A 17,489-nucleotide genomic window follows, 5' to 3' on the forward strand; every position below is an offset into this window, starting at 1 on the left:
TGTTAGTTCCTTCAAATATTTCACATACGTGGCATATGGCATTTCATATATGAAATTTCATGCAGGGAGGCCTGAGGAAGATGGGTTGAAAACTAAAGATGTTCCCTTGTTTTAGGAAGAAAAGCTAAAACTTAAATAATATTTTTGCCCAGCCAGTCAAAAGTAATCTTGTAGTACTGTCCCAGAAATTATTCAAATCAATACAATATACAGTTATGGAAGTGCAATTCATTTTAAAAGGCTTGACAATTATTTACTTGTGTTTTTTGTTTTCCCAATAGATAGCAGTAGTAATGGGATCCTGTACAGCAGGAGGAGCATACGTACCTGCAATGGCTGATGAAAGCATTATTGTTGGCAAACAGGGAACAATATTCTTGGGAGGGCCACCACTGGTAAGCATAGAGAAGTTTTTAGTAACATAGCCAAAAAATTTTGCACTGCTGACAATTGTGCTACTTGAACTATTCAGATCAATTTTGGTGAGATGTTTCCAGATCGTCTGTAAGTAATTTTGCATTTTTAAATATATCTGAATGTTTATATCCTTGATTAAAACTTTTCTAATTAAAACTTTTCAATGTGTATATATATAACTTAGACTTTGTTAAACTGTTTTTATAGTACCACTTTGAGATTTCTATGCACATTTTAAACGGTAGGAATGCCATCTATATTCAGTTAAATAGTCTCTCAGTTTGACCTGAAATAATAAAATAAATAAATAAATAAATAAATAATTACAACTGTGTGTTATATCTCAGAGTCTAGATCAGAGAACTAGATGGACTAAGCAGATGGACTAATCGGCTATATTTTATGTTATTTTGTAGACAAAAGAGATGCACTAATTATGTAGTTTGTCATCATTTCTCTACCTTCTTAGTAAGAAAATTATTTCTAAAGAAGCATGCCTGAAGAACTCTGGTGAATTAAAAGTTGCTTTTATTGTGGAACACACAGTTGAATCTGTGGCCGTGCAAAATACTGCAGCATAAGGTGACTTGAAAATTATGATAGCTAGGCTACAACAGGAAAGGGAGTGTTTAAGTGGGTTTGTGTTTTTTAAAAAACAGTGTATGTTACAGCATAGGCTTGATTTTATACTGAAAAAATCCCATTTTTTTTCCTGACAAGTATTGTTTTACTCAACATAAGCTTTATGAGGAAAAAATAATCTTGTGTAATAAGTGTTACATTAGTGCTAGAGATAAGGTAAGGCTGCTGGTAAGGCAGCTCTCAGCATAACCAGTCTTGGTGAAACCTGACTGGATAAACTTGCTTCTTTGAAATAGTCAAGTTCTCATTGAACAAACTGGTCTGAGGCAGCGTGTTGTCTCTGTTTTAGTTATACTGGCTTGGAAACTATTAAGGGTGTTTCCTTTGACAGAGCCAATAGCAAATCAAATGTCTAGGAAAAAGTCCTTCCACCCTGAGCAAAGGAGAAATCACTTTTTAAAGAGCAGTGTTAATGAGGATACTGCTCCACTCTATTCTGTAGTAACAGAGACAGGGGAATCTGCTGGAATTCACTTCTTTCCACCGCTTATGATACTGCGAAAAATTTAGCAGATCCTACGAACTATGGGAAAACAAACACGGACATCTTTTGTTGTTGAGCAGTTTCTAAAGCATGGTTGGGTTAATTTCCTTAAAGAAGTTAAGTTGCTTGAAGAAGTTACCCTGTGATGCCATTCAGTGTTTACTTGTATAGTATTGCTTTAATTTCCATAATATATTTTTGCATTTTATTCTTTTTCTTGTGTTTTTTTGTTTGCTTGCTTTTTTTTTTTTTTTTTTTTTTTTTTGGCTTTGTCTTGATCCTAAAAGTGTATTTATTGTTCTATACACTTTTTTCTTTCCAAGTTCTATGTATAGATGGAAGTAAAGTTCTTGTGCATCTTAAAAGAAACTAAACAACCTGTTATTCAAACACACTTTGCTATGGCTGTTAAATAGTAATTATTGTTCTAGAACATCTTAAATAAATTCAGAGTGTAACTGACAATGAAAGTGTGTGTGTGGGGATACCTATTAGTACGAGCATCCTTTGTTGCCTACCTTAATAAAATAATGTATTTAACGTGAAGTATTTTATTATTATAATGGAGACTTTCCAAGTTAACAAGAACAACAAAGTAATCAGCAAAAGCAAATGCAGTAAATAATAGCAACTATGCCATTTATTGCTAATTAACTTATTGCTCATTTGCTGATAGAATTTATTTGGCATTAATTGTTGTTTCAAATGTGTTACGTATGTCTCTGTTCCTTTTTATCTTGCGTTAGTCTTTTTCAGCATGCGGTTTTTAGGTAAACAAAGACAAATTCCCCCTCATAATGAAGTAATGTTCTGTAAATTTATCGCAGTAATTTAGATATTAGGAATGTCTTTGTGAAAGGAGGCATACATATGAATGAAGATATTAGTTGAGAATATTGGTATTAGTTGCATGAGTAACACTGGGTGATTCATGTATCTTTTTTATTGAAATAAAGAAATTACTAGGATGAAAGAAATGAGTTTTTACATCTGACTGTTAATAGCTTGCTTATCATGTTACAAATAACTGCCACTGGCTGCAGGAACACCTGAGTTGTCTAGGCACAAAGTCTTTTTAGGCCCAGCACTGTTCATTAGCTTAGACAGTGGCACGGTAAGTTGCATTACAGCCTCTGGGGCTTGCTCAAGTTCAGAGTAATTTGTTGCAGAAGCTCTGTTGGTAAATCTGAAAGACCTGAGCAAACCTTCCTTTTCTGACAGCACTTCCACAGGGGAAAGCACTGGGGAGCATGGTGCACCTTGAGTGATTCTGCCTGGAGCTCTGTTAAAGCTGGAAAGGTTCATCAGACCCAGAGGGGACCCCTTGGGTACACCAAGCCATGTGTCCTGGGGGAGTGTTGTGGTTTAACCTGGCAGGCAGCTGAGCCCTACACAGCTGCTTGATCTCTCCAGGTGGGACGGGGGAGAGAATTGGAAAGGTAAAAGTGCAAGAACTCCTGGGTTGAGATAAAGCCAGTTCAATAGGTAAAGCAGAAGCTGCACATACAAGTAAAGCAAAACAAGGAATTAGCTTACCACTTCTCATCATCAGGGAGATGTTCAGCCAGTTCCAAGCAAGCGGGGCACATCAGGTGCGGCAGTTTTTTGGGAAGACAAACACCATCACTGTGAATGTCCTGGAGCAGCAGCCATGCCTCACAGCCACTCCCCCCAGCTTTATTGCTGAGCTTTATTGCTGTACCATGATGCCACATGGTACAGGACATCCCTGTTGCCCATTTGGGCCAACTGTCCTGGCTGTGTCCCCTCCCAGCTCCTGGTGCACCCCCAGCCTCCTTGCTGGTGGGTGCCTTTGCTGAAAGAAGCTGAAAATTCCTTGGCTCTGTGTGAGCACTGCTCTGCAACCACTGAAACGCTGATGTGTTAGCAGCATTATTGTCATCCTAAATCCAAAACACAGCACCATACCTGCTACTAGGAAGAAAATTAACTCTATCCCAGCCAAACAAGCAGTTTGTTTCAAGCTTCAGCATTAAGCAAATACAAAATGAGAGAGCTAATACCCAGTACTGGCCAGCAAACTGAAAAACAGGAAAACAGATGCTCTCATTCTAAGGGGATAGTACTCTTTTAACATTGTAAGGGAATTTAAGTCATTCATCTTTATCACTGAGATGTAGAAACCATATAGGAGACTTTTGCCCAGTTAGGCGGCTGAAAAAGGCTGGCCTGAGTCAAGTCTCAAAGTGAAGATTTACCAAGGCAAGGCAGTGACTGCGTAGATCTTCCCTTCTTCAGAAGGGAAGAAAACTTTTCACCACTTCCAGAGGAAGATTTCACAACTATCCTGCAATTTAATTTGTTCCTTAGCAACCTGCAGATGTAATGATCTTTATCTTTGTGTGTATAGATCAAACTTTAATATCACAACCTGTCAGCTTTCCTGTTTGGTAGAGCTTTTCATATTCTCACTAACAATTTTTTGCTTGCCTTTCTGTAAGTATCAAAATTACTTCAGACTCCCGTAGAAATATCCACTCCATCTTGTAGTAGATATTGTAGCCATTATTGTGTATGCTGTATTCCCCAAAAAACGTTGTTCCTGTATGAAAAGAATTGGATTGGAGTTTTCTGCTCACCTGCCTAAAACAAAACATCCTAAGGAAATGAAAGAAAAAACTTGATGATAGATATAATTAGTCTTGGGATGTGTACACTTAAAAAAATAAAAATAAAAAAAATAATTGCATGTATTGTCCAAAGTCTGAAGTGCAAGTTTCCTCAGTGTTCTTTTCTGGAAGGTGAGGAGTAAGGACTTCACAAGCAGACAGATCTCAAAAACAAGAGGAGCAGTGCCACCAGAGTAGTAATGTGATAGAGCCATTCCTCTGTACTTGACCAGGTTGAGGAATCAATATCCTTGCCCTTGGCAATACTGATTCATAGCTCAGGGTGTCATGTTGATTGATAGGCTTCTCCATCTCATCCAAAACTTACGATCCTTCCTCCGCCAGGGAAAGTGTGCTACTTCCTGTGTTCTGAAGTAAAGGGAAGCCTGGTGAAAAGTGAAAAAGTGCAAAACTCCTGTAGATTTATGTGCTAGGAGTTCTTCTGCACATCAGCTCATCTGCTTGGGAAAATGTGTATTTCTGTTCTAGAAACATGATATGATTATAGTATTTACTTAAAGTATTTTAAAAGACAGGTAAGTGGCCTCTAAGTTACTCAAGATACTGAAACTTTATATTTTTACTTGAATAGTAATCATTCAAAATGAGTGATTATTCACAAGCTTGCACTTTAGTCCAGTGAATCTACATGTCTTTGGAACTGTAATATTCATTAGTTGTAATTTAGTTGCATTCAAAGTGCCTGAGGAATTCAACCTTTTGTCTGAAGTGTTTGGAATTCTAGTTATAGTAATGAAATGAAATGAATTGGATGATTTTGTTTTTAAATTTTACCCAGAAGTACGTGAATATGTTTGCTATAGACCTTTCCTGTACCTCTTATTAACCTCTTTTTAATCTCTTGTTCGTGGGCTTGATTGGAAGTTCAGAGTATTATAAATTAAATAAATGAAATTAGGAACTGAGATGCAAAGAAAAACCTCATGGTGTAGAAAATGAAGGATGTGTATCTATAAACATGCCATCTGAATTAAAGGATAGGCCTCTTAATGACACACAAAAAAGGGCAAAATAATTCAGTTTTCAAAGGGCTTTCTTTTACTTCCTTTTTTTTTTTTTTTTAATTATCACTTTATGTGAGGAAAATTGATCTTCTTTCTTTTTACTACATACTACCACTTTTTGAAAGAGGTGTTTAATTGCTAATGACACTCCAGATTTAGAAGAAAGTTGTATTAACTACTTTTGAATGGAATTTCTTTATTTTCTAGTGGCAAATTGTCCCCTTTTTAAGTATGGAAGACTAATACTTACTTGGCCAAGACTCACACTTTTCTTCAAGGGCCTTAGGTTAGGATGGATTTAGGATGGCCAAAGTCCACCTGGAGTTGAATCTGGCAAGGGGCATGAAGCACAGAAAGAAGGGCTTCTATAGGTATTGCAGCAGTAAAAGAAAGTCAAGAGAAAATGGGAGCCTGCTGCTGAACAGCATAGGGAAGCTGGTGACAACGCATGTGGAAGAGGCTAAGATACTCAATGCTGTTTTTGCCTTAGTCTTCATTGGTTAGATTAGTGTTCAGGAATTCCAGGATCCTCAGGCCAGGGTGAGTAGTGTAGGAGGGTCAAGGTAAGGACCATGTAAATAGTTTAGACATAGACAGGTCTAGGGGGTCTGTTGAGATGCACCCATGAGTCCTAAGGAATATGGCCGATGTCGTTGCATGGTCACACTTTGAAAGTTGTGGTGATCAGGGTAGGTTTCTGAGATTGGAAGGTGGCAAAGCAGGCAAGAAGGAGGATCCAGATAACTACTGGCTAGTCAGCATTGCCACAATACCTAGGAAGGTAAAGGAGCAAATAATCCTGGAAGCTGTTTCCGAAAATATTATGGACAAGAACATGACCAGGAGTAGTCTGGTTGGATTTTCAGTGAGGAAATCAAGCATGACCAACCTGTTTTCCCTCTATGCTAAGATGACTGGTTCAGTGGCTAAGGAGAGAGTAGTAGATGTTGTTTATCTTCACTTTGATGAGCTTTTTGACAGTGTCTCCTGAAATAGCAAACTGAATGGACAGTAAGGTGGATTGAAAACTGGCTGAACTGCTGGGCTTAGCAAGTTTGCAAATAATGCAAAACTGGGAGGAGTGGTTGATGAATCAGATAGGTGTGCTGCCATTCAGTGGGACCTTTACAAGCTGTCCAAAGGGACTCACAAGAGCCTCTTGAAGTTCAATCAAGGTGAATGCTTATTGGAAGAAATAACCCTCTGCACCAGAGCAGGCCAGGAACTAACCAGTTGGGAAGGTGCTGGACACCGAGATGAATATGGGCCAGCATTGTGTCCTTTCAGCAAGGTGGCCAGCAACATCCTGGGCTGCTTTGGGAAGAGTATTTCCAGTAAGTCAGGGGTGGTAATCCTTCCCCTCTACTCAGCACGTTTGGGGTGCTGGGTTCAGATCTGGGCTCCCAGTACAAAAAAAAAAAGTAAATCCAGTGAAGGGATTGGAGCATCTGTAATATGGGGAGAAGCTGAGAGCTGAGACGTTTCATTCTCATTAAGAGAAGGCTCAAAGGGAATCTCTCCATGTGTATAACTACATGGTCAGGGGGAATAAATGTGTTGAAGCCAGACTTCTCATTGGAGTTCAGTGACAGGTCAAGAGGCAAACTAAAACATGGGAAATTATTATTAAAAAAGCAAACAAACAAACAAAAAAACAAATAAAACACATTTTTACTGTGAGGATTGTGTGATCATGCACCAAACCAAGTTGTCCAGACAGGTTTTGAAGTCTTCATTGCTGGAGATACTCAAAACCCAGCAGTCCATGATCATGAATCTTGGAAACTGGTATCTGGTTTGGAGTGATAGTTTTCTCTTTCCTAATGTCTTTTGCTACCTCTGTACTCTCCGTGGGTGGTGAATAATGGTTTCACTAGCTTGCAAGGAATCTTTTTCAAAGGAGTATGGCAGAGCTTGTGGGAAAGGTATTTCAGTGGAATTGCGTCAAAAAGTTTTTTTTTACCATGCAGAAAATGATACTGCTTTATTTTAAGAAGGAATTCAGTCACTCTTAAATTATCCTGTCAGGTCTATAATTTGATAGGATTTAGATCATGCATTCCAGTTATTTTTATGGAGACATCATAGTTAATCCAAACAGTTTTATGCCATTGATGCACTCTTCTTAGAAAATGATTGTTATTAAATTATTGTGTTTGTAATGGAAGATCTAGGAAGTACAAACTAACAATGATTGTTTTATGATTAGTGCTTAAATAAGTAACTTAAAATTTACAGAAGTTTGTGTAGAGAAAACAAACTAAGCGGAATCAAAACGCACAGTGTCAGCCGGGTATTGTTTTTCTTTGTTGTTGTTGTTTGAAAAAATGCAGGATGTATAACATTTCAAATTGCATTTGTTAACTGCTAAAAATCATTTTGTGAAAATGCATGTTCATAAACCTAAGGGGTATGTAAATATGACCACACTAATAATAGACACAACAACAGATACTGCAGTAAATGGAAAATCTTTCTCAATAAAAACTACAAATAAATATTAGATAATAAAGATACAAAGTCAGTAAAATTAAGTAATTTTGGCAGGATTCTGAGTTGTCGTGTTTGAAGTGCTCTGAGGGAGAGTAACTGAGAAAATATTATTAGTGAAGAAATATTTTGCAAAGTACGGTTTTATTGTTATAACAGTCTATATAAATATTGATGCTAGACAAGTGTCAATTCTAATGCTCGTTTTCCTTTTCTTGTTGTAGGTTAAAGCAGCAACAGGTGAAGAAGTATCAGCAGAGGATCTTGGAGGGGCAGATCTTCACTGCAGGTTTAAAGAAATATTTTCCTGGAGTTATTTTTTTCCATCCTTTAAGCTTTATTAGAGTGGTTTATTTATTGATTGATTTTGTTATTATTTAGATTATAAAAGTTAAATATTTGCTTTGTCATTATCTGATACTGGTGGATAATTTTGTTGTTAGAGTAGCGTAGTTAGTCTGTGTTACTCCAAGTAGTGTCTTGTTTCTTTCACTTACTGCTTTAAAATACTTAAGTGTGTATCTAACATACTGCAACATCATTCACAACATGGACGACTTTGCTATTGTTGTATGCTGAGTGCTATTAGAATAACAAATTTTGAGAAAGCTAATGTATTTTTGCAGATTTTATGTCAATTGGAACTTACTACAAACAAAATCAAAATAGCCTGTGTTTTTCATAAGAGAATACTTATCAAAACAAAGACTTCAATGTGTTTCCTAAAATGAAAAGAATAGTAAAAAAAAAAAAAAGAACAAAAAAAACTAGGTGGTGCTTTTAAAAAGTTAGGTACTGCTATACAATAAATGCTTAATTTTTACTTCAGTTTATTGAAATGACTGAAGAATTCTCTTCAAGGGCAGTTCATAGTATTTTTTTTATTTTTTTTTTTCTTTATAACTTCAAATTAATTTTCATTTTCATTTGAGCAATGTTTGCCATTTGTTATATTGTCATTTAGATTTTTGGTTTACCAGAGTTACCATTTTGTATCCTGTCTGATACCGTTTAAAAGAAAAGTTCAGACATGGGTTTTACTTTCAATTCAATTTTATAAGATAACATGTAGAGCTGTGTTTTAGCATCTATATTTTAAATAAACAGTCCTGAAGGTTTTTAAAAACTTTAATTTTCATTCTTGGATTTTCTAAAAAATCTTTATATTCCTATTATCATTTAAATACAGAAAATCTGGTGTAACAGATCATTATGCTTTGGATGACAGTCATGCACTTCATCTAGCAAGGAAAGCTGTAAGAAGTTTAAATCTCCAGAAGAAAATAGATGTGAGTATATAGAACATTCTCGGAAAACACTTCATTTTTTAAAGGATGGATGCTCTTCTGACCCTGATTATACAACATATTTTTTTTGTCTCTGACTTTAAACACTTTGTAAGTAGAATTTATGATTCTTGTCTTTAATGTTTTGTCTAATGCTTCAGTTCTGCAATTAATTACATTCCTACTGCATCATTCCCAGTGAAACCACTGGCATTGCATGCAAGAGTGAAACATGCACTATAACTAGAACAGCACTTCAGAATCACAGATTTGCACTTTAGGATGAACTCATTCTTGCCAGGTGCTGCATTTAATTTTAAGCTTACATGGTCATTCCCATGGACTTGAAATTTGGTAATTGCTAAAGCATTTGTTTGAACATGAACTTTTTGAGATTATTAACAAAAGATGTAAAACATGAGATAAAGCTACTTTATTTCTTTTTGGTACCTTAGGTTTTGTAACGTATTGTTACTGATCTAAAAAATTCTTTTAAGAAAAAAAGGCAACTATGATATAGTGGAGAAATTATCTTAACCTATGCTGGGGGAAACATAAAAGGGTGAATTGGAGGTAAAATCTCTGCAGCTGAAGGAAGCCAAGATACTGTATTTAGTGGAATGGCAGAAATCCTTGGTTTTTCAGAATACTACCTGTCTAATAGGGCATAGGGGAATAAAAAGGAAAGGGGAAGACATGCTTAATTTTTGATGACATGGAAGAAGTTGTTAATGTGGAGCACATGTGGAGGCATACACAGGAATAAAAACAAAGGCCCTCACCTTTGTTGCAGTAAGTGAGAAGAAATTATCATTCTTCTATTTAAGAAACTTGATCTTCATGCAGAAGGAAGTCAAGCTAGTACAGACATTTTGTGGCTGTGACTGGCGAAGAGAAGACTGTTGAATGCAGTCTAAACTCTAAGTGGTGTTTTTTTTTTTCTAAATCATAATGTAGAATAATAATGACTTTGTTGTGAAAATTGTTTTGTTAACTTGCTACAGGTGACTGTAGAACCATCAGAAGAGCCTTTATTTCCTGCTGATGAAATATATGGAATAGTTGGTGACCAGCTAAAAAGAAACTTTGATGTCAAAGAGGTATAAACAGAAATAGAATATATACATGTACTATGTTTTCTTGTAGGAAATCACTCTTTATATTAACATAGTTTGTCTGCAGAAATTTGGTTTATGGCATATAGTGAATATTTAAATATTATATATTTTTTAATGTATTTCTGGATGTTGTTATCTAACAGATCCATTGCAATGACAACGACATGTTGAAAACATAATGCATTTTATTTATACTTCTAAGAAGGATAATTAAAGATAAGAGATTGATAGAATGGTGAAAAAAAAAAAAACAAGAAATAGTGAACTTTTGGCTAAAGATTCTATAGACTTGCCAAGTGATATGACAGCTTTCTTCTTCTATTAGTCTAGAGAAAATAAAGATCAAATATTTAAAGATCGATGGAGTATAAGCATCCTAAACAATTCAGTGCTCTTCCAACCATGTGAGGAGACTATTGTACTCTACTGCAAATCTCTTGTAATTATTTGCTTCCATACATGCAGAGAGTAACCACACTCTGATTTTTTGCACAGGTAACATATACAGAGCTTTTCCTACTACAAACCAAGTATTTATTTTAGAAAAAATCTTAGTGTATACCTTCCTTAAAATATTTTATCAGAAATTACTATGATTTATTTTGCAGTAAGAGGAAAAAAAACTTTTATTGAGTCTTACTTGAACTATACGCTGGAACACTGGAGTATAAATAAATCCCCAGCTTGGATTTATGCTCTTTTAAAGTTGAAATAAATATCTTCTGGCAAACATGTTGCTAGCAACAGATTTATGTTTATTTAAAATGCTCCTTTGCATCCCAGAGAAACCTCAGGACAAATCTTCATTATTTTTATATGTCAAAAACTTAAGCAGAGATGAAAATGTAGTTATCTCTAAGAAAGTGACTCATGGCTGTATATATTTTTCTCTTTATAAATGTGAACCTATTGATTAATGTTTAATATAACCAGAGGTACCAGTTCTTCTTTGAAATGGAACTAATCAGAAAAAAACCTTTCTTTCTGTTTATTTCAACTGCTTAGTTACAATAGTCTTAGCCTTGAAATTCCATTTTTTTATAAGCATGTAGAGAAGTTACACCTTAAAAAGTTAGTAGGTTTTGCTTGCCATCCAGACTACTTACATGGCGGACTGCTTGATATTTTCTGACTGGAAAGCATTCATTTTAAGTAATTTTAAGTCAAGATGCTACCATCTTCTTTCTTTCTAAAAAAAAAAAATAAAAAAAAATTATAAACTATGAAGGATTAGGTGTTTCATTCTATTTTTCTATTTTTTCTTAAGGTTATTGCTAGAATTGTAGATGGAAGTAAATTTGATGAATTCAAAGCCTTGTATGGGGATACTTTAATCACAGGTATTTAAAAATACAATTATTCTATGTATACTCCCACTGATTTTATACTTATATTCATTTTATTTGGATTACCCGATGGTGTTTTTTAATGGTGTTTTTTTCCTTAAAAGAATAGCACTTCCTGTTATTAAGAGAAAGTGTTACCTTTTTGTGCTACAGTAAAATAAATATACATCATAATTATCATAATTTGTAATTTTACCTGTCCTCTTCAGGATTTGCAAGAATATTTGGTTACCCAGTAGGAATTATTGGAAACAACGGAGTTCTTTTCTCAGAGTCAGCAAAAAAGGTAAATCTTAACCACTGAGAAACAAACCTCAAGTTGAAGAATTTGCTCTTGAAATGTGGATCTTTTTTTAAATAAGGAAAGTGGACTGTCCGCAAATTTATCATGTAAATAAGAAATAGCTTAATAAACTAAAAATAATTGACCTTATTTTAGTGTTTGTTCTTTAGGTTTTTCTGATATGAAGTAAATAGGTCAATAGTAAAATAAAGACAGCATTTGAATTTGATTGACTATAACACAGTTGAAATATTATGTCTTGAAACTTACAGCTCTTAGAAGAAAAATGCGTACTGATTACTTCAAAAAGCCTGTTGATTATAAGTCCTGAACTCCAAGCTGATGTACTACAATAAATCACATCATTGTTTTGATAGTAACTGGAAAATTTCAAACCTGGATTCCGATATTCAGCTCATTGACTTGCCAAAGATTTTATTTTCATACTTTGTTGTGGCAGCTCTTAATCTAATGAGTAAACCATACACGGTCTCAAACTCTGTGAAACACAGTACCTATTTTGTGAATCAAAGGGCATCTTTGAGGTTTGGGGATTGGAGATGGTAAAGAGATACTGTGCATGACAGAGTGTTTATTTACCTTGTTCTGTGTTTAGTTATTTTTTTCAAGAACTGCTATGAGTTGAATTTTTTGTAATAGCAATTACATATGGTAGTTTTGTGTTAGTAGGCTCCTCAAACTAATGGTTAGGAAATCAGTATGAAAAATCTATAGGAAAAAAGAGGCCTTTATGAAGAAGTTGAAGAAAGGAAGTAATTTTACTTGATTTATTGCTGTCATAAAATAATACACAAAATTGAGTTTTATGTACTGGAGAATACTTTGAACTTGGAGCACTGCAGTAAGTGGCGTTGTTTTCAGGTAGTGTTTTCTTAATCACAGTTATTTCCAATTTGAAAATAATCCTTTCTGTATTTCTAATACTTCCAGTATTTTTCTGATGATTTTTTTCCTACCAATGAAAAAATGAAAGGAATCTCCCTTGGTTTGTTGACTTATGCTGACGTATTGGTACTCTATGAGGAGATAATCAAGTTTCACTTATTTAGCTGTATTCATGACATTGCATCTGTAAGCTTCCTAATCTAACAAAATATTTTTTTAATTTTTATAGTGAGTTGGAAACTTAAAGAAAAAAAAAAGGCAAAAGTACTGTGATCTTTGTCCAAAGATAACTGTTTTTTTGAGTGCTTCTCTGAAAAAGCTAGCTAAAGATTGTTTCATTATTTTTCTCTTTTTGTGTGTGTCCTTTTTCTAAATGTTGCTGGTTTTGTATTGTGAAGAGGTTAGTTTTTTTCTCAGTTGCAGTGATATTTTTTTTTCCTTTTTTTTTTTCAATTATACCAACAACGTGTAAATAAGTGGAGAAACTGTATTGTTTTAGATTATGCTCAGTTGAAAATGAAGCTTGGATTCTGCTATTCTTATCTTTGTTAGAAAAATTGTCTTTCCCAGAAAATGCAGAGGGGGGATTTTGTCCTGAGAAAAGGGGAAAGAATGTTGTAGCAATTGGCAGGGCCAGGAGCAAATAATGTATGTGAGCCTTGCTCAGTTTCAAAGAATAATTTTCTTTTATAAGGGAAATGGGGAGATTTTTTTTGTGATCAGTTGTCCAAGTTCCATGACAGTGTTACAAAACTGTCAGATGCCACATTGTGAAGATGTCTACAGTTTAACTGCATATTGGCCAAGTCAAAACAGTTGAACTTCTCAGTACAAACAGTAATACTTAAGGGAATACCCTTAAGTATTTTTTATTTCGACTTGGTATTTTTGGCATTTTCTTACTTCTGCTAGAGTTGAATTATCTTTTGCAGCTTACTTTGGATGGAGAAGTTGGCCATCACTTTATGATACAGATACTCCAATGGACTTCAGTGGAAGGAGACTGTCACATACTTCAAAATGCTGGTGGTAGTAATGGCTTCACTGATCTAATACTTAAAGGCTTACCCTTTCCTCTTTTTTTTTCCTCCCCACAGGGTACACATTTCATCCAATTGTGTTGCCAGAGAAATATTCCCATTGTGTTTTTGCAGAATATTACAGGTAAGTGCAGTATTATGAAGTTTAACTATGCTGTAGGCTTTGCTGTTAACTGTTAAGGCTATAAGTTTTAGAAAGCATCTTGTGTGCTTTATTTTATCTACATCTCCAGCCTCTTCTGGAATCAGTCTGGCTGCAGCTTGTGAAGGCTTGAGTTATTGATGATTCGTTCTTGTCATCTTACTTTTTTTTTTTTTTGGATGTGCTCTACATTGCATATTAGAAAGTACAGCAAAGTGTGATAGTATAAAGTTACTAACCCTTTTTTTCATCATGTAACTCATTAGGTTTCATGGTTGGTAGGGAATATGAAGCTGGAGGGATAGCAAAAGATGGTGCCAAGATGGTAACTGCTGTAGCTTGTGCCAATGTACCTAAGATAACAGTCATTATCGGTGGTTCTTATGGTGCTGGAAACTATGGGATGTGTGGAAGAGCATACAGGTAAGTGTTACTTCAAATTACAACAGGACATAGCACTAAGTTAAGATACTCTAACCTTAAAGTACCAATCTGAAAAGCTATTTTAATTATTGCAGAAGTTGTACTCCTAGGAAAACAAAAGAATTCTCATAGAATGTGGTCTTAAGTAAAAAACAACCATACAAACCTGTAGAGACAGTTAAGCTCATGATTAACCTTAATTTATGTGACAGAAGAGATTTTCTAATGTGTAAACCTGCTGACGTGCTTTTCTCCCGTTATTGTTCCTGGGTCAGAAAATCAACAGTCCTAAACAATCGCTAGGTGGTATGGGCTGGTCCTTTATTCTGCATTCATGTGAAGAGAACTGGCTTGAATAAAAAAATCTTCATTCACTTTAACAAGTCTGGATTTTATGAGCAGTGTTTGCAAAACTTCTAAGGATTTATTTTTGTGACCTGTTGGACATGACTCATAAATATTTTTTAATTATTTTTGAAGGTCCCTGATACTACTGAAGTTGTTAGTGATATTTTAAAGAGAAATGTTCCTGGGGGGCTGTGAGTTGAAGAGACACAAGAACGAGGGAAATTAATTTTTAAGGTGCTTGAATATAGGAAACAAGCAGAATTTTTGTATTTTCAAACATAATGCTGCAAGCATCAAAAATGTTAATTTGCATTCTTTGAAAACCAGTGAATTGTAAGACTGTCATGCATAAAATGCATCTGACTGAGAATTAGTTCTTTACCATGAAATTATACATTGTCTAATTTTAATACTTAATGCATGTTTTTCAGTCCAAGATTTCTTTATATGTGGCCAAATGCTCGCATATCAGTGATGGGAGGGGAGCAAGCTGCAACTGTTCTAGCTACAATAGCAAAGGACCAAAAGGCAAGGGAGGGAAAACAGGTACATCTTTCTTCTTTCATTTGCAGTACTGTTATTATAATTTACTTCTTCGCTGGAGCTCTCACATTGTAAGCCAGGGAAGGATGTTACAGAGTAAAACACCAGTGAGCTATGGTTCTCCTAATACCACCCAGCACATTGACAAAAATGAAATATTTGTGAAATATTACATCTTCTAAATGTGAAAGTCATTCATGACATTTCTTGTGTTTGTTTAGAAGGAGAAGTATTTCTTATATTATCATCTTTTCATATTTTTTTTGCACATGATTATTTGTTCTGCCCAAGATGAGCAGCAAGGGACTCCCACTCCCCCACACCCACTTGGGAGTATGAGGAGGAATATGTGAGAACAAAGTGTCTTTCCATTTACTTTTGAAGTAGGCAGTTTTATAGAAAACTGATCTTCAAATTATTCAGTGACTGAGACTTATAAGGTTTATAATAGGAGAAACCCTTAGAGGTTTGGAAAAGTTTTTGACTCATTTAATCATTTTAACTAATAGTTAGTGGTATTTTGTTTAATAATATTTTTCTAGTTTCTCTACACAGTTTTCTGCTGTGTTTTTTAAATTACATGTTCTGTGTTTATGCTGGTGCATTGGTCCCGTAAGAAGTGATTTTACTGTGATGTCTTAAAATTGCTTGTATTTATCATGAGTAGTTGTTCAGAATAGTGAATCAGTATGTTCTTGTTATCTCTGAAGTTCTTTTTTCTGCTCTTTATTTTGACTTTCCATGGATAGAACATACAGATCCTCATCTCTCTGTCTCAACTTCCCAAATCCCTAATATTGTCGGAATGAGGCACAGAAAATAAAAAATACTATTTTATTATTAAAAACTAATTGTAGTTAATGTCAGTAAAGTATATTAGAGACTTGACAGTTTTCTGAATTACAGTAGTGACCACTCTGGATCAGAGAAACATAGCACCAGAATAGAACAGACTGGTTTTATTAAAAAAGTATTTCCAAAGGCAAGTCAGAACGGGGCTTATCCAGTTAAGTAGCATCATCAATTTTTTGGATGCGAGTCCACAATTATTCTTATACTTGGTTAAGTCTATTAATAAAATCTCAGTTTATTATCTGCAGAAAAATTAGGTGATTAAGTATGGCAATAGGACTTCCTGTTTCCCTATAAATTTCTACTCTTTTTCCCACCCACCCATTTTGAAAAGTGATATTTTAATTCCACTGATTAAATTTATAAGTAAAACAATTTAGCAAATTGCTAAATTGATCATTATAGGTAAAAAGATTGAAAAAAATCTGGAGAGATAATTTAGGCTACTTCTGCTTGTTTGATGCTGCTTGTCAGCATCAAAAAGTTTTACTGTCATTGCGGAAGAAGATAATAAATATTTTTTTTTATCTATGTTTGTGTATTTGTTTTGTTACAGTTATCTGAGGCGGATGAAGCAGCTTTGAAGGAGCCAATCATTAGGAGGTTCGAGGAGGAAGGAAACCCTTACTATTCCAGTGCAAGGTAGAATAAAAATGACTTTTCCAAAACTTGATTGTAATCACAGGATATAGCAATGACACCTAAATCCTGGTGTTGTAGAAGAGCAGAACAGAGCAGTCCAGAACAAACGTTTTGTTTGATGTGCAGGAATACAGCACCACAAACTTCAAACCTCTATTTGTAGTGCAAACTATTTCAGAAGAAGGCATGCACTTCCAGGAATTACTGTGCTGGTTCTGTAAGTAATGATACAGTAGGGAGATACTCCTTACCTGGTCTTCTGAAACATGGAATTTATATTCTGTGTATTTTGTTCTGGATAAGTCTTAGATCATTCTCTCCACTGCAGCGTCTGGTCACCTTTCTAAAGCCTATTGAAATGTACTGAAGCATACATGGATTCTACATCTAGAAGAGGCCAGTGGTAAAGGAGAAGTTTCAGGAATACCTGAAGCAATTTGTAAATCTTGGGTCACGTAGATGTCTACTGAATTATAGGAATTCAGGTAGGGCATTAGCTGATGCGTGAAGCGTATTCATATATGAATATGCTGACAAGTCATCCAAAACTACCACAGTAGTCCTCTGTACCATTTGGTCCTCAGTTTTATGGAATATTGTCAATGCCCAGGAAGTAGTTAGTCTGATGAAGCAAGGTGGCATCCTAGAGCATGGCCTGTGGAAACTAGTTTGTAGGCTTGGCCTTGGATTGTTAATCTGGGTTAGTTTCATCCTGTTTGTAATAGTAACTCTGTGAACTTTTCTGCTTGTCGTATCCTAAAGCTAATTCTTCATAGTCTCGCAGCTGCTAGTCATAGGATTAGCATAAAATAATGAGACTTTACTGTGCTTTTGTAGCCAGTTTGAGCCTTTGGTGTCTGCTGTATATATTT

General features: G+C 35.1%; 1 protein-coding gene across 2 annotated transcripts in view; it reads left to right on the plus strand.

The window, feature by feature from the left end:
* The window catches only part of MCCC2 (methylcrotonyl-CoA carboxylase subunit 2), a 39,176-nt gene that overhangs the window by 13,821 nt on the left and 7,866 nt on the right, over positions 1–17,489 (plus strand). For both annotated transcript variants that reach the window (XM_084503335.1, XM_084503336.1), the window contains exons 7-16: positions 282–395; positions 7,913–7,977; positions 8,878–8,977; positions 9,979–10,074; positions 11,360–11,432; positions 11,648–11,724; positions 13,725–13,791; positions 14,076–14,232; positions 15,012–15,126; positions 16,532–16,617. In XM_084503335.1, the coding sequence (XP_084359461.1) occupies positions 282–395; positions 7,913–7,977; positions 8,878–8,977; positions 9,979–10,074; positions 11,360–11,432; positions 11,648–11,724; positions 13,725–13,791; positions 14,076–14,232; positions 15,012–15,126; positions 16,532–16,617 (950 nt within the window). The remainder of the gene's footprint in view (positions 1–281; positions 396–7,912; positions 7,978–8,877; positions 8,978–9,978; positions 10,075–11,359; positions 11,433–11,647; positions 11,725–13,724; positions 13,792–14,075; positions 14,233–15,011; positions 15,127–16,531; positions 16,618–17,489) is intronic.

Source organism: Aythya ferina (assembly GCF_964211825.1).
Source record: "Aythya ferina genome assembly, chromosome: Z".
In the NCBI taxonomy this organism is placed as follows: Eukaryota; Metazoa; Chordata; class Aves; order Anseriformes; family Anatidae; genus Aythya; species Aythya ferina.